The following is a 21,787-nucleotide window of genomic DNA, read 5'->3' on the forward strand; positions in this document are numbered from 1 at the left end:
GTTTTACTTATTTGTTAAATTCAGTAGGATTTTGTCAGATTGTCAAAGGTCCAACTCATAATCATAACCATACATTAGATTTAATTATAACTTACAAAGTTGAAATTCAAAATTTAAATATTACTCCATTAAATGTAGTTATTTCCGATCACTTCTTAATTACGTTTGATTTAGTTCTGCCCATGCCAGCGCACTCGCAGATTAAAACAAAGACAGTGCGACATCTAGATTGTAATTCTGCTTCAAAATTTATAGATACCTTGAGTAAGTCGAGTGTAATTGTGGAAAACCATTTAGATCAGTTAACATCAAATGTAAACGTGGAAAACAATTTAGATCAGCTAACATCACATTATAATGTGACCTTGAGAGATGCTCTGGACACAGTGGCTCCCCTAAAACAAAAGTGATCAAAGCACATAGAAACTCTCCCTGGTTTAATGAAAACACTCGAGCTCTTAAATTAGAGTGTCGAAAACTGGAGCAGATGGAGAACAACAAAGCTACATGTCTTTCAAATTGCATGGACAGAGAGTGTTAATAAATATAAAAGGCCCTCTTTAAAGCTCGCTCAGAATACTATTCTACATTAATAGATAGCAATAATAAAAATCCTAGGGTACTTTTTAGAGCAGTGGCTAAATTAACAAATGGGAATTCAGATCAACAGTGCAAAATACCAACAGATATTAGCAGTACAGACTTTATGAACTTCTTCAATGAGAAAATTAAAAATATAAGATCCCAGATCTCAGCATCACAGTACAAACCAAATACTAGCTTAGCAGACCCTGCTCACATTGCATTCAGCACTTTAATAATTTTAATCCTGTAACTGAGCAGGAAGTCTTAACTTTAATTTAAAATGAAGCCCACTACTTGTTCCCTAGATCCAGTGCCAACAAAACTAGTAAAAGTGCAATGGATGTTCTTGCAGCACCATTCTAACATTATCAATAGTTCATTATTGCATGGCACAGTACCTGATGCACTAAAAGTGTCAGTCATTAAACCTTTACTTAAAAAGTCAGACCTAGACCCACACATACTAAATAACTATAGGCCTATTTCAAATTTACCATTTCTCTCTAAAATACTAGAAAAGTAGTCGCCAGTCAGCTTCAGTCACACCTTACGCATTACAATTTATTTGAGAAATTCCAGTCTGGCTTTCGCACTGGTCATAGTACAGAAACGGCACTAACACGGGTTGTAAATGACATTCTGATATCCTCTGATGAAGGAAATTCCACTGTAATTATGTTGTTGGACTTAAGTGCAGCATTTGACACCATTGACCATTCTATTTTACTGCACAGGCTAGAAAACGATGTTGGGCTTACAGGCCCGTGCTCGCTTGGTTCAGTTCTTATTTATCAAATCGATTCCAGTATGTACAGAAATGTGCTGACAGTACTCCATCATTATACACAGAAGTTCAATATGGTGTCCGCAGGGCTCAGTACTGGGACCTTTACTGTTTTCACTTTACATGCTTCCACTGGGATCTCTCATTAGGAAACATAATGTTAATTTTCACTCGTATGCAGATGACACCCAGTTATACCTTTCATTTAAATCAAATGAAGTTTCTCCGATGTTGTCTTTAATTAGTTGTGTTAGTGAATTAAAGGAATGGATGAATGAGAACTACTTGTCTTTAAATACAGATAAAACAGAGATGTTAATTGTTGGAGGGAATGACGCTGATCACAGCAATATTTTGTCGTCATTTAACTCAGTTGGAATCCCAATTAATTTTACTGAATCAGCCCGCAATCTAGGAGTTATCTTTGACTCTAGCATGTCATTTAAAGCATATTACAAAGTCGTCCAAAACATGTTTTTCCATCTTAAAAATATTAGGAAATTAAGGCTTTCTAAATAAACAGGATTGTGAGAAATTAATTCATGCATTTATCTCTAGTAGGATTGACTACTGCAATGCGGTGTTCACTGGCTGTTCAAACTGTTCTCTATACAGCCTCCAGTTAATCCAAAATGCGCTGCAAGAATTATTACAAGAACAAGAAAATATGAACACATAACCCCAGTTCTTAAATCTTTACACTGGCTCCCAGTTAAGTTTAGGGCAGATTTCAAAATCCTCCTTTTAACATATAAAGCATTAAATGGCCAAGGTCCGCTTACTTGTCTGAACTTATCATGACTTACAAACCTGAGCACATTAAGATCTCAAGATGCCGGTCTGCTTAGGATTCCAAGGATTAATAAAATAACAGTGGGAGGTCGAGCTTTTAGTTACAGGGCCCCTAAACTGTGGAATGGTCTTCCTGCTTCCATAAGAGATGCCCCTCGGTCTCAGCCTTTAAATCCCGGCTGAAGACTCACTACTTCAGTTTAGCATATCCTGACTAGAGCTGCTGATTAACTGTACATACTGCATCTCTGTTGTTAGTCATTAGCACTATAACATAAGTAACATGATAATTATATTTGAATACTAACCCTCACCTATTCTGTTTCTTTTCTCGGTACCCAAATGTGGCCATTGGTGCCACGCCCACCTGCCAAGTTGTTTGCCTGCCTATGGTAAAGTCATCCCTGATGGAGGATCACAGGAATCATGGGAAAGAGGGTCCTTTCATCGAGCAATGTTTCAGCCGTGGCATGGCCAAATGGAGATGCAGCTAGATGGATGAGGTCTCCAGGACTCTAAAAATATCCAAACCTAATTATGTCATATCATCTACTGTTAAACCGTAATTCTAAAATTTTTATTATGCTGTCTTAAGGAATTGTTCTGTTGTGTATATTGTATTGTATTGACCCCTACTTTTGACACCCACTGCACGCCCAACCTACCTGGAAAGGGGTCTCTCTTTGAACTGCCTTTCCGAGGTTTCTTCCATTTTCCCTACAAGGTTTTATTGGGAGTTTTTCCTTGTCTTCTCAGAGAGTCAAGGCTGGGGGCTGTCAAAGGCAGGGCCTGTTAAAGCCCATTGCGGCACTTCCTGTGTGATTTTGGGCTATACAAAAATAAACTGTATTGTAAACTGTATTGTATTTACTGCAGTTACCGATGGAAGGGGCAGTGCGAGACTTGATAAGGCCAGATTCTGCAACAAATGTCAAGGGTGTTGAGTGGGAGCAGCAAGGATATAAGGATCCTCAGTGATGGGAATGATGTTCTCAGGAATTATAATAGCAATTCATTGTGAGGATTTTTACATTGCTTGTTCTTTTTGACAAAGTGCAGCAATAGAGGTGACATGGCCACATTTATGGAATGAGTGATGTGATTCGTGTTGCTCTTGTGGTAGGACTCCGGCCATGCTTGGCTAAAATGCAGTTTTAATTACTTATGATTTCCTCCCAACAATACTGTAGGTTTTGTTTTAAAAATCATTATTAATTTATAAATAATTAGAACATTAGATGAATCTAGATGCAGAGCAGACCATTCGGGACAACAAAGCTCAGCAGTCCTATCCACTTAATTCTTCCAAAATAACATCTAGTTGAGTTTTGATAGTCCCTAATATCCTACTGTTCACTACACTACTTGGTAGCTTATTCCAAGTGTCTGTGGTTCTCTGTGTAAAGAAAAACTCCCTAATGTTTGTGCGAAATTTACCCTTAACAAGTTTCCAACTGTCCCTGTGCTCTTGATGAACCCAATTTAAAATAACAGTCCTGATCCACTGTACTAATTCCCTTCATACTTTTAAACACATCGGTCATGTCTCCTCTTAATCTCTATTTGCTTAAGCTGAAAAGGTTCAACTCCTTCAGTCTCTCCTTATAGTTCATACCTCTTAGCCCTGTTGCCTAGTCGTTCTTCTCTGGACCGTTTCTAGCACTGCTGTAGCCTTTTTGTAGCCTGGAGAGCAAAACTGCACACAGTATTCCAGATGAGGCCTCACCAGTGTGTTATTAAGCTTGAGCAGAACCTCCTGTGACTTGTACTCCACACATCAGGGTGCTATATGACCTAACATTCTGTTAGCCTTTTTAATGGTTTCTAGCAGTTGATAATGTTGAGTCCACCATGACTCCTAAATCCTTATTTGTGACTGCTAGTTGTCAGTTTGTAATTTTAAAGAAGTCAACTAAGAAACTGTTGTTGTCATTACTTGTCTTAGTCCATCCGCAATTCATGAACTACTAGATGACTCATTAAAATGCTGTTTCATGCATAGCACAAAAAAAGTTCAACTTTTTCAGAACTTCTGCAACAAAATAAATGCCAGAAATAAATTCATTGGGTAAAAAAAAATCAGTATAGATATCTACATTGTCACAAACACTTCAGGGAGGCACAAAGAACAGCTAGAAGTTTGTTCAGCTGAACATCCACTAACACAGTTGAGGACCATTAAATTATACAATGGAGAACCCAAATCCCAGTAAAGGTTCTGATTTGCTAGCTTCATCCTGACATGCTCATCTTACCTGGACTACTCTTTCAAACATATGTGCCAGGGGTAGGTAGGAGATAGTGACATCATCCGGAACTGGGGAGAATGTGCTCTGGGAGGGAAAACAGAAGACAGTTAGAAACAGCTAACCTTGAATTATACCTTGTACTTAATTCATCCATCTTACATAACTATATAATACTGAGCACTATCCCGAAGCCTATTTCATTAGCTGCTGAGCACAGTTGCTGTACTCTTTTTAACTGTCACATGAGGAAGTGTCACCCATTGAGTTCAGAAACTGAGAATGGAACCCATAGCCTAGAAGGTGTCTAATCCAGGTCATGTGCTAATACTGAGTTATAAGTGGAAAACCTTGTTCAATGTAAGGCATTCTTACTTTTGGATGTGTTACCTTTTAGAGTGAATATGCTGTATTTTTGTTATATTTAAGTATTACTCAGGTGTAGCAGATAATCAGCTTGTTAAAAAAGGGTTCTCAGTCACGCTTGCAGCTCATCTCTTTAAAGCTAGTCCTTCGTGTTGATGAAACATTTTATTTAATTGCACTGCTTATTATGTGGCGTCAGACTTTTCTTTTTTGGCCAACATCATCTGAATATTTTCTGGACACAAGCAGATGATTGATTCCCTGTTGTTCAATTTTTCTGCACTCTCATTCCTTTCTAAATATTTTATTCAAAACAGGCACTTCTGATGAACACACACACACAGGTGTAAATGAGACCTGTCAGCTGGTGAGTGGTTGGTTTCCTTTGTAATGGTAATTAGCAGCTGGTTAAGAAAACAAGATGCAATTAGAAAACTGGGAATGCAGCGGTTAAAGACGAAAACAAGCAATTAAGCTCTCTCTGAATCTTAACAAGCACATATGCTAAAATGAAGACCAAAAATTGATGTTTCATCAGCAGCAATGATTGACTTGTTTTTAAGAAATTGGCTGGATTGAGGACCACTTCAGTTAAAGAATGACACCACACTCTCGCCCATCTACCTGCCCTGATGAAGATGAAAGAATACATGATGGAGGCCCTACTAGACAACACCAACAAGCACTGTTTCACAATAAGACACTAAGAAAATAATGTAACTTGGCTTTCTTCTGCTTTCTTTTATACGATTGTCATGTTGGAAGCTTTCCAACAGGAGCGAGCCCGAGCTTCATTTTTCTATTTATGGACCTTCCTAACCAAAAAAAATAATTCTGAAGTTTATAATATTTATGAGTCCTGTTAAGCCAAGTATCCCTGTGTTGTCTCCACTAATTTTCTTCCAATAATTACAAAAAAATAAAAAAACTCGACCAATCTCAAGTAGGTAAATACAGACCAGCATCTCCTGGTTTCTTTCCTAAACCCTTAAACATGGTGTCACTAACCAGATCTCTTCCTTCGTCCTGTTTAATCCTAATCAATCAGGCTTCAAAAGATGGCTCTGCTCACTGTTGTTGACTCGTTGCCTAGAGCTATCAATGTGTCACCCATCCGCATCCTTCTACATCTCCCCTTTGCCTTTGACTTGGCCAATCGTCACGTTCTCCTTTCCAAACTCTATGACCTTGGCATTACTGGGACTGCCTTCAGGTGGCTTGAGTCCTACCCCATGGAGGATCCTAACTTGTGTGTTGGCGAGGTGGGATGCCAAGGATGCACCAGGGATACACAGGAGTGCCCCAAACACTGGTGCTGGATCCTCTCCTCTTCTCTCTATGTACTTCCACACTAGGCCCCCTCGTCTTGTCTCATGGTTTCTCATATCAGTACTATGCCAATGATACACAAGTATACCTTCAGAGGACTATATGATATCAGATAGAATATGTCCATGTCTCTCTGATACTGCAGCCTGAATAGAGGAGCACCATCTTCAGCTCAGACCTTGCAAAGAGGGACCTTCTTTTTATCTAAGCTCGTCTGTCTATTCAGCACCCCATATCTGTTCCCCTCAGCTCATTACTGCTAACATCCACCAAGTCAGTACACAACTTTGCAGAGGTGATCGATGACCAGCTGCCCTTCTTCACAGACAGTGTTGGAATGGTTTCTTGGCCTAGAAGATTTACTCTGTACAATATCCACAAGATATGACCATAGCTGATGGAGTATGCAGAACAGCTCCTGGTTCAGGCCTTGTCACATCTGCACGACTGCAACTGTCTGCTGGCAGAAGTACTATCATGTGTCACAAAGCAACTGCATATGATTCTGAATGCAGTGGCATATCTAGTGTTTAATCAACCTACACAGGAACATTTGACTTAACGTTTCCATTGGCTCCCTGTAGCCGCACATATTAAGTTCAAATCCTTGATGCTTGTCTACAGAGTAGTCAATGGGTTAGCATCTACTGTATATTTATCTGGAGACACTTGAGTCCTATGCTCATTCTCACCCATTCACGTTGACTGATGAAAGGCATCTGGTGATACCACATCTCCATGGCATCAAATCTCAATTCAGACTCTTTTCATGTGTAACTCATAGCTGGTGAAATGAGCTGCCCACCTTTATTCAAAATGCGGACCTCCTCAATGTATTTAAGAAGCATTTGAAGACTCTCTTGTTTGATAAATTTCTGTCTAACTCATGTTAGCTGTTAGGTGCTGTAACTAATGAATTGTAACTCGCTTGAATTTTATTCTGAGCTCTTCACTTGGTTTTGTATCTAAATTCCACCTGACACTTGTCAAAGGTTTCACTTCAGTTCTCCGCTGGATAGACTTTTGCCGCTGCTATTTTTTACCCAGGCTTTTTTCTCTGCCTTATTCATATTTTTCATTTACTTTCTTCTTTGTTAAATTTTTAAAGCATGTTTCATGTATTTTGGTTAAAATTGTTTTTTATTTAGCATCCATGTGTTATTTTCTGATGTTACTTTTATTTTGTGGATGGAACACCAAGAGATGGGACTACCCTTAACTCTTAAATCTAATAAAATCAACCTTGAAAGTGAGTCCATTGGTGGTTTTGTCTGACCTTCAAAGAGAGTTTCTTGTGAGTATTGATTCTCTAGACCGTTTCTTTTTCTGCCTCTGTTTTTTCCTTTGATTATTTGGGTTAAACTTGGGATTTGTTTGTGGTGGTTTGCCTGTTAGGTAAGCCCTCTCTACCTTCATTTGTGCCTGTCTTTGTCTTTTTTGATCTTTTGTTCCTCGCAATAAAGATTATCATTTGTCAGATCCTTGAGAGGAATTTTTGGGTCTGTGTAGGCCATTGCCAGCCAGTAGAGTATTGGATTCAGGCCACCTTTGGTTGAGGCCTTTACTGGGCCCCGGGCCTGATTTTTGGGTCTCTTAGAGATTTCTTAGCATTTGATTATTTTGAGTGCTGAAACAACAGCCGCTCAATCAATTAGGCTCTCCACCTTCCAAAGTGCCTGTCCAGGGTTTGTTCCTAGCTCCTAGCTCCTGTCTCCTGGCTCCAGCAACCTGCAACCCTGATCTGGATTAAGTGGGTTAGAAAATTACATGACATGACCTTCCAAAGAGCTCACAAGTCAAGCCAAGTTTATTGTCATGTTTACATGGCACAGTATATGGAAATTTTTACTTGCAGTTCTCCTCAGAATAGTTGACATAAAATAAATAAATAAAGAAAGAAAAAGAATACATAGAAACACTGATTGGTGCCCTGTCTGTGAAGAGCTGTCTGCTACAATAATTTTCTGCAAACCCAGCAATGGGCATTGAGTGATTTATAACACCAAAGCATGTTTTTAAATTTTATTTTCAGGGAACACACACACACACTTTAGATTTCTAGGTTTTCCTGGTATTGAATTTGTAACTTGGATTAAGACAGAAATATTCAGAACCTTAAGGGCAGACCTATGATATACTGTAGGTGAAATAGGAGTTTATCTGGAATGCATTACTGGGAAGGCAGCCCACAGACACTTGTGGCCATGCCAATGGGATGATCCAGATGGGACAGGTCTGTATTTTATATGGACATGATAAAAATCCAAGGCAAATATATCAACATATGCAGTTTATCAACAATTAGAAAAATCAGCTCATCTGAACAGGCAGATGGTGAGAGACCTGAGCTCTCACAGGGAGCAGTGTTAGTCAACTTGATATGCACAGAATTAACTCTTTAAAACTCTGCCTGATTAAATGGCTAGTGGCTCCTCCTATAACCCTAGCCAATTTTATTGTACTTGTGCAGTGACAATAAATATACAGTGGTGTCTTGGTTTGTGAGCATAATTCGTTCCGGAAATGTGTTTGTAATCCAAAGCACTCGTATATCAAAGTGAATTTTCCCTTAAGAAATTATGGAAACTCAGATTATTCGTTCTACAACCCAAAAATATTCATATAAAAATGATTGATACAAAATATAAATTTAAAATACGTAAAACAAATTAACCTGCACTTTACCTTTGAAAAGAATCGTGGCTGGTGTGAGGGAGACGAGAGAGGGGAAAGGGGGAGAGTTTTTGTGTAGGATGACTTTCGCTCTAACTAACGGAATCACTTCTGTCTGTTGACTCACTGGAATCTTTTTCGTTTTTTGCAACTTTAACAAGGAAATCTATCCAATGACAGTTGCTTTTGCCTGAAGAGTCACTATACTTGGATACAAAATAAAAAAAAATAGTTTACGAACTGCAAGGTTTCTAAACTCTTTTGGGATCCCTCCCAACTGGATGACATGTGGAAGAGCATCCTGAAGCAACCGCAGGCTCCCAGTACTGTAGCAGCGACATCAGAAAAGATTGTGGTCGTGCTATAAGTGCCTACCGTCAATGGGTGATGCAAGGAACATTAAAAATGCAAGAGCAAAGTATTACTTAGCCACTAACCTGACTGCTGTATCTGTGTATAGGAGAGTGGTATATCCTGTTTCAAGCTGAATAAAAGCTGGTTGTGCTAAAGTATTGAGACTCAGCCTTGTGTTTTGGGGTACATGACAGGGACTCGCACGTCACACCCCACACGGTCACCATGCTATCGTAAACAGTATACGCTCATACGGATGTTGACTACATGAGTGAGGCATGCCGACTGAGACCAAGCCAAGTATGGGAGACAATTACCCACAATCCCGCAAGTGAAATCATGTTGGAATCACGTGACGCTTGGAAGACAAAGCGTATACGTACTACTTGTATTGCAAGAACTTGCTCGTTTATCAAGTTAAAATTTATTAAAAATTTTAGCTCGTCTTGCAAAACATTCTCAGACCAAGTTACTTGCAATCCAAGGTTTTACTGTACAGTATTCATTCATTCAGAATGGGATGGCCACTTAGGGTGAGTAGCAGCCTTAAAACCCCTCTGCTTCTAAGAAGGTTTCATTTTATCGCATTATTATTCTTGTAAAGCAAGTTGTAACGGTGTGCTCTGAGTGCAATTTTGTTTTGGTTTTACTCTTAATGTTTTTTTTCTAGTTTCTTAATTCATTATGTTGCCCCAAGACCCTTTATTGGAATAAATTGCTTTTGAAAGTGAACGAGTGAATGAATGAATGAGATTGTGCTCATTGCCATTATATGTTGAAGTGTGGCATTTTTTATTATCTTTGCTGTAAATTCACAAGATAGTCCACACAGGGACAAGTGTAGTGATTTTTTGTTCATTGTTTATCCACCTTTGCAAAAGAGGAGAGCACAGATCAACAAACAAATGAGCAAAGTCCCGCTTCTCTTTTTTAGGTCAAAGTTTACATCAGGTTTCATTTACCTTTTCTGAAATATAAAGGTGGCTTATCTCATCACCGCATACAAAAGTACACACTGTTGTAACTCCCGTTTCACTTTCTCTGGTGTGGCCCTTTGAGCAGGGAGCCCTGGCCGCTGTTAGTCATCTTTAAAGTGACTCTCAAGGACCTGAGGACTAACTTTGAAGATCTGCAGGGCTTCAGCTGAGCCCTTTTGCTGAATTCTGAGCCACTTGATGAGTATACAAATGCAAGGAATAAAATTATATAACCAACCTCAAGGCTTTTAATGAAACCGGCTGCATCTGCAACGACATTTTCATGTGTTAGCATGGCTCCTTTAGGGTCTCCTAATGGGCAGAAAGCAGGGCAAAAGTGAGATGAGGAAATGCACAACACTTTGACAATGTAAAGCAGGGGCTCTTCAACTTCAACTTGTCAATCTGAGGACCCATATAAAGAAATCAGGGCCATACTGGGGCCCAAGAAGAGGATTATTACCACAGTGACAGCAGAATCATACATAGAAAAATAACTACGGCCATATAATAAGAAAGAGGAAAACCTTTTGGTTCTATTTAATTATATTTCTGACAAAAAAACTTATTCAAAGAACAAAAGTGGACAACAAATTTATTGTTAGTAGAACAATAATCAGTTAAAACAGGGAATAGACTCCTGAAGTACTGTATAATCACTGCCAGTGTATAAATGCTTAGTTGTAAGCTTAGAAAGGCTTTGGTTGCTGCCGGAAGAGGTGCTGGTGAGGCCAACATGGGGTGTCTACCATGTGGTCTTAATGTGGACTTCATTGCCCCAGTACAATGATGGGGCTACTTTGTTGTAAAAATGGCACTGTCGTTCATATGAGATGTAAAACCTGACTCTCTGAGGTCATAAAAGATCTCTGGGTGTATCCTGATGCCCAGGCTAAATTGCCCTCCATGGCCTAGTCATTCTGCCCCTCGCTAATCATTCCATGTCTCTAACTGTCTCTCTCTCACGACTTCACCACCTAACAGCTCACGTGTGGCGAGCGTACTGGCACAATAATGACTGTCGTCACATCATCCAGGTGGATGCTGTACATTAGTGGTGGTTGAAGTGGCCCCCTGCGGTGGGCTGGCACCCTGTCCGGGGTTTGTTCCTGCCTTGCACCCTGTACTGGCTGGGATTGGCTCCAGCAGACCCCTGTGTTAGGATATAGTGGGTTGGACAATGACTGACTGACTGAAGTGGCTCCCCATTCACTATGAAAAACACTTTGAAAGCGCCATATAAATGTAAATAACTTATTTAGTAAAGCTGAGAGAAATACACTGTTTATAATGGGAACAGCAGGAGGGGCTGGTGGTTTGTGAATGGGTAGTATAAATGGCCACTTGACTTGACTGGCAATGAATAAGTAGTCAAAAATGAAGGAGTCAATACAGGGTGATTACCTTGCCTTAAATACCATTTTTCAAATGAGATTCACCATTCATAAAACATCCATCCATTTTCCAACCCGCTGAATCCGAACACAGGGTCACGGGGGTCTGCTGGAGCCAATCCCAGCCAACACAGGGCACAAGGCAGGAACCAATCCTGGGCAGGGTGCCAACCTACCGCAGATTCATAAAACATTAGTTCACAAATTGTTCAGTACAGGTATAACCCAGTTTACATTTAGCAGTTCAGTAGTACAAAAGGTTGGGTCATGTAGCTAAATTATTGCTAAAAATGTATGCACTGTCTATATTTTATTTGGGGGATAGGATCACCTCTGATGAAGAATTCTGCACACAGTCCAGTCTGACATGCTCAGTGCTGTCAACTAACATCATGCTGAACGTCAAGGGTCTCTGCTCTACGGCCTTTCCCATTCTTTTGATATTCTCTCGTGTTCTTAGGGCTTGTTTATACTTCACTCTCAGAACACGTATGTGGTGCAGGCATCATGGCTGCTATATGTTCCCAGCATTCATTTGATGTGTCCTCTGAGCAGGTCCTCAGAAATTAACGTGATGCGAGTTACTACCAGCAAAAAGTCTGGGGGGTGCAGTGTGATAAAAGTCGGAATGTGACGTCAGAGTCTCTGTTTACTATCTAAATGTGACAGAAAGCCATCTTTAAGGATCCTCCAGGATCAATGTGTGTGCTTTGATCTTTGATGAATGGTTCGATATGGTGAAGCAAAATGCCGACATTCAAATGCATTCATATTGCTTTTTGCATATTCCAAAATGTAATGACACAATACATTTTAAAGGTCTCACATACTGTCTTCTGTGCTGTCTATTTTTTTTTTGCACCTGCACAACAACGTCAAAATGTACAGCAGCATATTTGTGCCAAAGAGAAAAAAATTAAGTACATGGTGAAAAGGTCTATTTTGAGATTAAAGTAGAAAGTTCGGCTTTAATCTCAAAATTTCGACTTTAACCTCATAATTTACTTTATCATTAAAGTAGACCGTCGTAAACATCATCTTAAAATTGACCCAGTTGTTAATCGCTATGTGCTTCTGGGGCTTCCTCCTGAACTGACAGCAGCAGCAAGCAGCAATCGCCAAACAGAACACATTACATGTATGATATTCCAGCTCTCTGCATATTTAGAATACTTAGATTTATACTTGATATCATTTTCATGATGAAATGCATTAAAATATGTATCTAACATTTTAAGTCGTTAACTTCATTTAAATAATGAATACTGTTAATAATTACACATGTTGTGGTCGGCACGGTGGCAGAGCGGTAGAACTGATGACTTACAGTAGTCATTAGCTATTATGTGGTGAAGTGGTAAGAGAGAGAGCGACAATTAGAGACAGAAGGTGATTAGGGGCCCAGAACGACTAGGCCATGGTGGCCAGTTTAGCCTGGATATCGAGATGCATCCTGCTCTTTATGAAGGATGCCCAAGGATATTTTATGGCCTCAGAGAGTCAGGGCCTTGGTTTTATTTCTCATCTGATGGCACCATGTTTACAGCACAGTGTTGACGCTATGGCACTGGGACATTGGCATCCACTTTCAGACCACAGGTTAAGCACCCCCCCTCCACCCAACCCCCCCTCATAGACCTCATCAGCACCTCTTCCAGCAGCAACCCAAGCTTTTCCTAGATACTGTCCCATCCAAGTACTGTCCAGGCCCAAATAGGCTTAGCTTCAGGTGGATGACCTGTTCTGAAGTGCAGGTGATATGGCTACAATCTTTGTGTATTTATGGTGGCTGCTATTGTTCTAGAAATTGTTGAAAACAAACTTCAGTAAAAAAATCTTTTGTTATTATTATTTCACTAGGTCTCGAATATTTTCTAACTCTTGGAGGGCCCTTAAATGTTTGTTTTGACCAGCACGTCAACACGGGTATTCATATGTATTCGGCCCACACCACCTTTGTTACACAGTGTTTTTCAACCCCAGTTTACCTTTTTAAATTCATTGACAACCCAACAGCAACAATTACAAACAACCCCCTTTGTGAAACGAGTGTAATCAGGGGACCCCTTTGGTTAAATAAGCTCACGTAGAAAATTGGAAACATATCATGCTGCACTGCTGATCATTTAAGGGACCCACCGTGACCCACTCACAAAGCAGAGATGAATCCTGGGTTTCAGAAATACTGTCTAATATGGATCTGGTGTGCAACTGAGAAGCACAAAGTTTGGTTTGTGCAACTCCATCCCGGCAATTAAAGTATGCGTACCAGTGTCCCACATCAGACCTCCAAAGAGCCTCAACAGGAAAGACCTGAACACTTTGTGACCATCATACATCTAATTCGACATACGGCCGGTCCCAAAGTCGACGCATGGCTGTATTGGTTTCACCTTCAGCCTGCATCGCATCTCCTCATCCTATTTATTATGAAACTCTCACTGTCTCAATCTCAGTCAGTACAGGAATGACATCAGAGTTACTGTTTCAGGGCAGTCATTTGCATTTCAACCAATCAGCTTTAAAATGAGTCTCTAACATCACCAACAAGGAAATGTATGAAAATGCACACAAAATTCCATGTTTGAGCACAAAAAAGAGACTCTTCAGTTCTCATTCCCAAAACGCATGTGCATAATGCTTAGAGCCTGCACTTAAAAAATCTGCCATTATTCAAAGTTTATTTAATCGGTTTATTTAATGAGTTGAATTACGGCCACAAGTTGCATCTGCCAGGGATGACTCACCCATAGTATGAAGAGTCATGTACGTTGTTTAAAGTTGATTGGCTAATGGTGAATATCTGTCTTGGAACAACAACTTCCAGGAACACACAGAGCCTCAATAATATCAGGTTGACTTTCTTCACTTCGGTCACTTTGAAACTACAACTTTAACTAATGTGGCAACTTTTTGGAGTACCCAGTGGAAAATCTATGCCAATACAGGGAAAATGTGCAGAGCCAACCTAAGCTGAGGCTTCTTCAGAATTTTTGAGACAGCAGCATAAAACATTCCACCACTGAGCCAGCCACCTGGTTACTTACTCCGATTTATCAAAGAACCTTTTACATTATGATAGATTTGGAATGCATTAGTGAAATTCATTTTAGATTGCAACTAGACCCCTGTGACCCTGTTCAGGGCTGAGCGGGTAAGAAAATGACTGACCAACTGACATGTAGTAGACAATTAAAGCCAAACTCACCTGTGGTGCCACTTGTGAAACATACAATACTAAGGTCTTCTGGTTTTGGGGGCTGTGAAAAGAAATGTTTATTAAATTAATATATGAAGAATTAGACACACAAACACAGAGGCATCAAATGACAAATAACTTACAATTGGTTTTCTTAAGTTGTTCTTCCCTAGTTCCTACAAGCACAAAATAAAACAAGAAATGAATGTATTAAATTTGTACAAAAATGCAAAATGCAAAATGTGTGGCTTAAACACGTTTCCTAAGGTAGATGTCCTCAAGTAAACCTTTGGGATTTCATTAGAAATGCTGCTCCTCACAGGGATTCACGGCTGTACCCCCTACGGAGTTCTTCTAATTCATATTATGCTTGCAAATTAACCACAAGATGAAAAACTTTGCAGCTGATGTACAGGAGGCTCCAAATAACCCAGCAAAGGTTTGATGTCACTCGAGATTAATGGAGCGGCAGAGCATCAATTTCAAAAGGCGCCGTCCCACTAACGAGGGGAGGATTACAGTGAGTTGAGATGTGGAAAGGAATACGGGATGTAGTTATTGAATTTGTCATTTTATACTTTTCGAGAAGGATTTGTGCCAGTTTAAAATATGCACCTGTCAATTTTGTTTTTAATGTAACCTGCATGTTCAAATTCAGGCTCATTGGGAGCTGGAACAAATGCTTCAAGGTGGAAATGGATCTGAAGCTGACTTAATGGGGAACGCACAAAGATAGGTTAGGGGAATTCTAAAAGGGCAAAGTCTTTAGACTGTGGGGCACAAAACACCCCGCCATCCTGGCTCTGAAATATACTGTATATACTGCAATCCTATTGTTTTAACATATAAGATAAGGCTTGGTGATTATACAGAAAATGTAACATAACCTGTCCAAACCTGTTAATCCACCTCAGGGTCTTGGGGATGCCAACTATGTCTGGTGCCACTCAGAAACTAACACTGGCTCCATCGTATGGTTCATTTTTCATTCAGAATTGCATTGCATGCCTTTGGGATAGGGGGCAAAGACACAAGTACACAGAGAAAACCCACCAAAAGATGCAAGGTGAGCATGATAACTGCACACAGACATTAAGATGTAGGAAACACCCCTGGCAGAGATGCCAGTCGACCACAGAGCACACTCACCCATGCACTACTTGGTCAATAATTTGGTTACAAAGTAACCTAACCTGTATATATTTGGGATGTGAAAGGAAAGTACAGGGAGAACATGCATCCTGTTGTTGGATGAGAACAGGCATCACCACCGAGAGGAAGGATAGCTTCCAACCCAAATGAGAGGCCAGAGTTGAACAAAAGATGGAGTGGCCACTGGGACAGGAAAATAAGTTGTCATCCGGCTGGCACAATATAATGGACAGAATGAGAAAAGCCAAGAATGGTTCCATTCCCCATGCGCCAGCGGTCCTCATATAGGAGTCCAATCGGGACACCCGCAGGGGTGCTTGGGAGATGGAGACCCTAAGTGCAGTCCTGTCGGGGTCACTGGGGATCGCGAGAAGGGGCTGTCAGGGGAGGAGCTCCCCATTCTCTCCATGGCTTCCAGGAAGCTACAGCATGACACCGGAAGCATTCCTGGGTCTGGTTTATAAAGGAGCCCATGGCCACACATACATGAGTCAGAGACGGGATGCAGAGGGCAACACTCAGTGGAGGAGAGAAGGAAGGATTGGTGATTTATCATTCATTTATTGCATAATTATTGCACATTGCACTGTATAGTCTGGTGTTATATTGAATCTTGGGTACCCCCTGGTTGGGCACACTATCTTCAGACATCACCCAAGGACGCTGGGGCTAAGCAGTGTGACAGGGCAGTATAAAATATTCTCCCAGAAAAAAGCTTTAGTTATGCTTGAGTCATTCATCTCGACAATAGTGTGGTGACCAGAAAATGTTCAGGGCTGTTGCTGGTCTAAACTTTAGGGTGACTTTGACAAGTGGTGAGTTGTCTTGGTTGTCATGCACAGTAAAAACGCGGGATTTTTGTTGTTGTTTGCTCACAGGCTTTGTCTATGGACGCCCTCTAAAAGCAGTCTGTACTAGAGCAACAACCGGTTAAGCAGCATCTATTTCATTACATTCAAAGCAAATGTATTGCTGAATAATTCTGGACAATGCTTAGTTCATTATTAAAGGCTTTCTGACAGATATCTTTGTCGTGGACCAGTTTTTTTACCCACACCGCATGGATGGCATTATTGTAGCACTGCGTGTTGCTTCTTGCCAGCACTGACCCAAAGGATTCAGGCTCATTGTATTCTCGTTTAGTAGCTTGCTATCCTTAAAGGGACAACTAGATGGAAATTTTATTTGTGACGTTGCAGGCTTTTCATTTTTATAGGCAGCCCTGCCGCTGGTGATTGAATTAAGTGACTCGTCCCTGACTGATGTGACTTTCAATATTGTAAGCTAAGAATGTCACAAAGATTGTACCTCTGTTTCCTGCATTGACAAGATTTCCACGCTGCACTTTGCTCCTCGTTCCTTCAGTTCTGATTCAAACGAATCCATCAGAATGATGGTGTTGAGCACAGGAGTCAGGCCTTTCTCACTGTTTGACAAAAGAATTTCGGCTTTATCAGGCTTGTCACAGATCACAGTGGAAATCTCGGCTGCAGAAATAAACAGAAATAAGAATGATTGCAAGTACTGTTTTACTTTACACACATTGGTCAGCTCTGTAGCTTCATAAATCTCCTGTCCTGTTCTTGAATCCCCAACTCCAGTGGTTACATGTTCCCTATGAGTCTCCAGTTTTCTTCCAGCACCTTAAAGATGTGCACTTTAGGTGACCTGACAACATTAACATGGCCCTGTGTGTACGCGTGAGTGTGACCTGCGATGCAATGGCACTCCATCCAGAGCTGGCTCCTGCCCTGCACCTGATGCTACTGGGACAGGCTCTGGCTGCCCATGACTTTGACTTTCGACAGGTTGGAGAATGTCATGTGATGTGTCTTTTCTGTCTTTTTATGCACATCCACCTTTGTGGGTCAGTCTAAAGGTGGCTTGCATTTGCCACTAAAGCGATTTATGATGTGCTTGTAAATTTGCAAAATTCTCTGATGGAAAAGAACGAAACAGATTTCATTCAGAAACAAGGCTCTAGCCACTACAGCTTTAACAACATTCTCAATGCTTCTCTTTCCTTTTGCATATGTTCATTATTTTTCAACCTGTTTGTTTAGACCAGGTTCCTAGAGATAACCTTAGATAACATATTTTAATTCTTGATATCACTTAACAAATAATTTCAAAACACTGATGCTGGGGGCTGAATCCTGTCCTGGCAGCAGTGGGCACTATGTAGGAAGCAGATCTGGACAGGTAACCCATCCATCACAGGACCGACCCATTCGCACAAACAAAACACACAGTGACAGCTCAAAGTTGTTGGTTCACCTGACCAGGGTGTTTGTAGGGATGTGGGAGAAAAATCCACACAGACAAGTGGAGAAAGTGCCAAGTCCACATGGACTATGACTGGCTGTAGGCATTGAACTACTGATGTAAAATACAGTATTGTGCCCCCTCAGATTTATAATTATAAAAGAAAAAAAATCAAAAAGAAGAAGAAAAAGTCAGAATTAGCACTAGACACACTAATTCAGCGTTTTTAAAAGAAATATAATGATTTACTTCATGAGGTAGAAGTACATAATAATAGAATAGTTATGGAAGATATTTGTGTGCTTCAACTGAAATGTTTCATGTCTAAATATGAGTGGTGCAGTGGTAGCGTTGCTGCCTCACAGTAAGGAGACTAAGGTTCACATCCCGGGTCCTCCCTGTGTCTGCGTGGCTTCCTCCTGGAGCTCTGGCATCCTCCCACAGTCCAAAGATATGTAGGTTAGGTGAATTGGTGATGCCAAATTGACCTTAGTGTGTGGGTGCGTGTTCACCCTGTAATGGACTAGTGTCCTGTCCAGGATTTGTTCCTGCCTTGAGCCCTGTGCTAGCTGGAATGGGCTCCCACAACCCTGATCTGGATTAAGTTAGTTAGAAAACAGCACAAGAGGTTCAAATATTGTCGATTGTAATAGTAATTTGTTATTTTTCATCACTCATTGATGACTAGATCCCAACTTCTTCGTCTTCTTCTTTGAATCCCTGGGGTCGGCAGATGTGACATGCTGAAGACACCCATTGGTTTATTCTTTATCATAAGGATGTAAATTCTTACGAAAAATATGGTCCAAAAATTGCCTGAAAATGAAGGGTTTTCAGGTCTAGAAGACCAAAAATAGGGGGGAGCCCATAAAAAGCTTGATGTCTTCCATAACTAAACAGAAAGGCAAGTCAAACAGTATATTCCCATGCTGGTGTTTTGAATCAGTGAATCAAAAAAGAAAGTGATTTCAAGGCATTCATAAGTAATTCCCACAAAAAGACAAAGCCACAATTTTACAGTGTGTCTCAAGGTATCGCCAGAGCAGTAAAGACAGTGCCACAAATAATTGAGGCAAAAGAGTTTTAATGACGCAATAGGTTTCCATTTATTCTTCTTAAGTGTGCCTCCTCTTAAGACCCCAATTACAAATATTTCAGAAAAAGAAATGCAGCATAAACACAAAAAACAATTTTGAACATAAGCAGATAACCATCTCTATATACAGTATATATAAAATCCAGCGTCTGTCTGTTTGTCTGTATGTCTATCCGCTTTTCATGAGAGAGCTACTTAATTTTTTTCTATAATTTGCTTGAATATTCTGGTTGATTTTGCGACTTCTCTTATTGCCCTAAGTATCATAGTTTGCTTGTGGCACCAATTTATTTGCACTGTGGCAAGCGGCTGGGGGTGGTACCCAGCTGGGATGTCCAGAAGGACCGGAGGAGGGCTTACACCTCCTCCAGACCACAAGGGGGCGACCGCCCTGGTGGCTTTGGGGACCATGGGAAGAGAGCTTAGAAGCTCAACCCTATAAGGGCCCGTGGTCACCGCCAGGGGGAACCGTGATGCCTGTGGAACCCTGGCCCTCAGCACTTCTGCCACACCCGGAAGTGCTGGGGGAAGAAGACCAGATACACCCGGAGTGCTTCCGGGTGCACAGCTGGCACTTCCGCCACACCTGGGAGGGCCGGCGGAAGGTTATTGGGAGGCACCTGGAACACGTCTTGGTGAGCATAAAAGGAGCCGCCTCCCTCCATTCGATGGCTGGAGATGGGTGGAAGAGGACGGAGCTCGGAGGAGAGGAGTGGAGGCAGACCTGAGGAGAAAGAGAGGCATTGGAAGAGCCTGGACTGAGGGTGATTGGTGCTGCGGTACTGGGTTGTGTGTTTCACTTCTGTACATACTATTGTAAATAAACGTGTGTGGGTTGAAATCTCTACCTGTCTGTGTCCAGGTTGTTCCCCACAACACGAATCCAAGAGAGACGCAGTGGGGTGAGGGTAGGTGCCACTAACTGAGTCTCTTTTCCTCCGCAGCACAGTGCCAATCCCTGAAGACTCTGCCTATCCCCACCCCCAATGGACATCAGAGGTGCCGCCCTTTCCAGGAAAAGGCTAATATAAACAGAGAGCCCAGCGATGGAGGTCGTCTTTTGACCTGGTCTCTGTAAATCCAACTGCAAGACATGTGAGGAGCACAACTTTCATTTCTTTTATTTTGTGTCCTATGGGACTCCAACTTATTTTGTAAGACAGCTTATTATTAAACAGTGTTGTGGCCAGGTTGGCACCCCAAATATTGCCAATGCCTCAACAAGTTTCTCGATTCACATTATATATATATAAAATAAACAGGTGAATTCACTCTGAAATCATAAAAAATGGGCAGTCACTATGTAATGTTCAGGTTTTTTATCCGCTCGGCCACAAATGGGGTAACGTCAGAATATCTGTCTACTCTCTAGGGTAAGACATGCATTCACAGTTCTGTACAATATGAGAAATTGCATTTTTAGGGACTCTGCAGATACACTCTGGCTAGGGGTTACTGTACTCCTCATGTAAAAAGACAATTGACACATCTACTGTGTCCGGAACGGATTCTGTTGGTGGTTCTCTAAAACTTGGTAGGGCATTTCATATCCTGGCGGTCTTTCTCTGTTGGTTATACCACTATGAACATCGCTGCCTGAATCCAGTATTTTTCTGTTCATATCAACATTTTCTTCACAGTGGGCCCTTGCTGTTCTTATTGATTGTTATCTAGATTTTAACCAATTTAAAGAGGCCCTTGGGATATCGTGATATAGTGATAGTTGCACGTTCCCAATGGTTTTTCTGTAATCCCGCTGTAAGGTCTTGATAAAGTTAGGGGAATTGTGGCTGAGTTTAGGAAGCCAAAAAAACAAAACTTGCCTTGATGCAACCAGTAATAATATGAATAGTGATATTAAGCCACAAATTCTGCTATAATGGAAAAAGTAAAGCAGATCAGAAAAAAAGCCACTAGAAGATAAGAGTAAAAACACAGAAAAATCCCCAGCTCCCTACACTGAAATAACTCAATGTGCCATGAAAATTCACATTGCATCCAGAAACATGGATCATCTTTTTTGCAATGAGCAGATGGTACGCTCGTACTGAATGACAGCTTCTTTTAAAATGCTTTGGGAAATGGAGTACAAAGAACAAAACTCGAAGAATGGTATGATTTGCATTTATATTAAATTTTTCTGAATTTTCACTGCATCTGTCTAAGTCCTTCTTGCTTTTCTTTGGTGTATTTTGATGTGGAGAATTAATTTTCAACACTTAGAAAATGATTCAAATGCTATTTAAAAACTTTAAAAATATTTTGTGTTTCACCAGAACATCATGATTGTTTTCTATGCCTGCCACCACTAAGTGAGCTTTTTTCTTTACAGTTTTTATGGTTTTGTTCCCATGAGTTGAACTGGAATGCATATAGTGTAATGTCATCAATGCAATCCTTTCAAAGGTCAGCGCTTTGCATTTTTGGTCATCCGAGTTTACGGATTTTTCAATGTGAAAACTTTGTGATAGTGTGCTTTCTTTAGGGAGTTCTGGTATTAGAGCCTTTGTTTTGTTTTTCAACTGTCATTTCTGGTTGACCATTTAGAGATAACAATAAGTTTGACATTTTGACT

At 40.7% G+C, this 21,787-nt stretch overlaps 1 protein-coding gene across 2 annotated transcripts in view; it reads right to left on the bottom strand.

Annotated features, from left to right (window-relative positions):
- Nucleotides 1-21,787, bottom strand: part of acsl5 (acyl-CoA synthetase long chain family member 5) — a 92,917-nt gene that overhangs the window by 39,836 nt on the left and 31,294 nt on the right. For both annotated transcript variants that reach the window (XM_039776507.1, XM_039776498.1), the window contains exons 7-11: nucleotides 17,160-17,338; nucleotides 14,843-14,875; nucleotides 14,709-14,760; nucleotides 10,345-10,418; nucleotides 4,417-4,494 (exon numbers count right to left, since the gene is read on the bottom strand). In XM_039776507.1, the coding sequence (XP_039632441.1) occupies nucleotides 4,417-4,494; nucleotides 10,345-10,418; nucleotides 14,709-14,760; nucleotides 14,843-14,875; nucleotides 17,160-17,338 (416 nt within the window). The remainder of the gene's footprint in view (nucleotides 1-4,416; nucleotides 4,495-10,344; nucleotides 10,419-14,708; nucleotides 14,761-14,842; nucleotides 14,876-17,159; nucleotides 17,339-21,787) is intronic.

Source organism: Polypterus senegalus, chromosome 1, assembly GCF_016835505.1.
Source record: "Polypterus senegalus isolate Bchr_013 chromosome 1, ASM1683550v1, whole genome shotgun sequence".
Classification (NCBI taxonomy): domain Eukaryota; kingdom Metazoa; phylum Chordata; class Cladistia; order Polypteriformes; family Polypteridae; genus Polypterus; species Polypterus senegalus.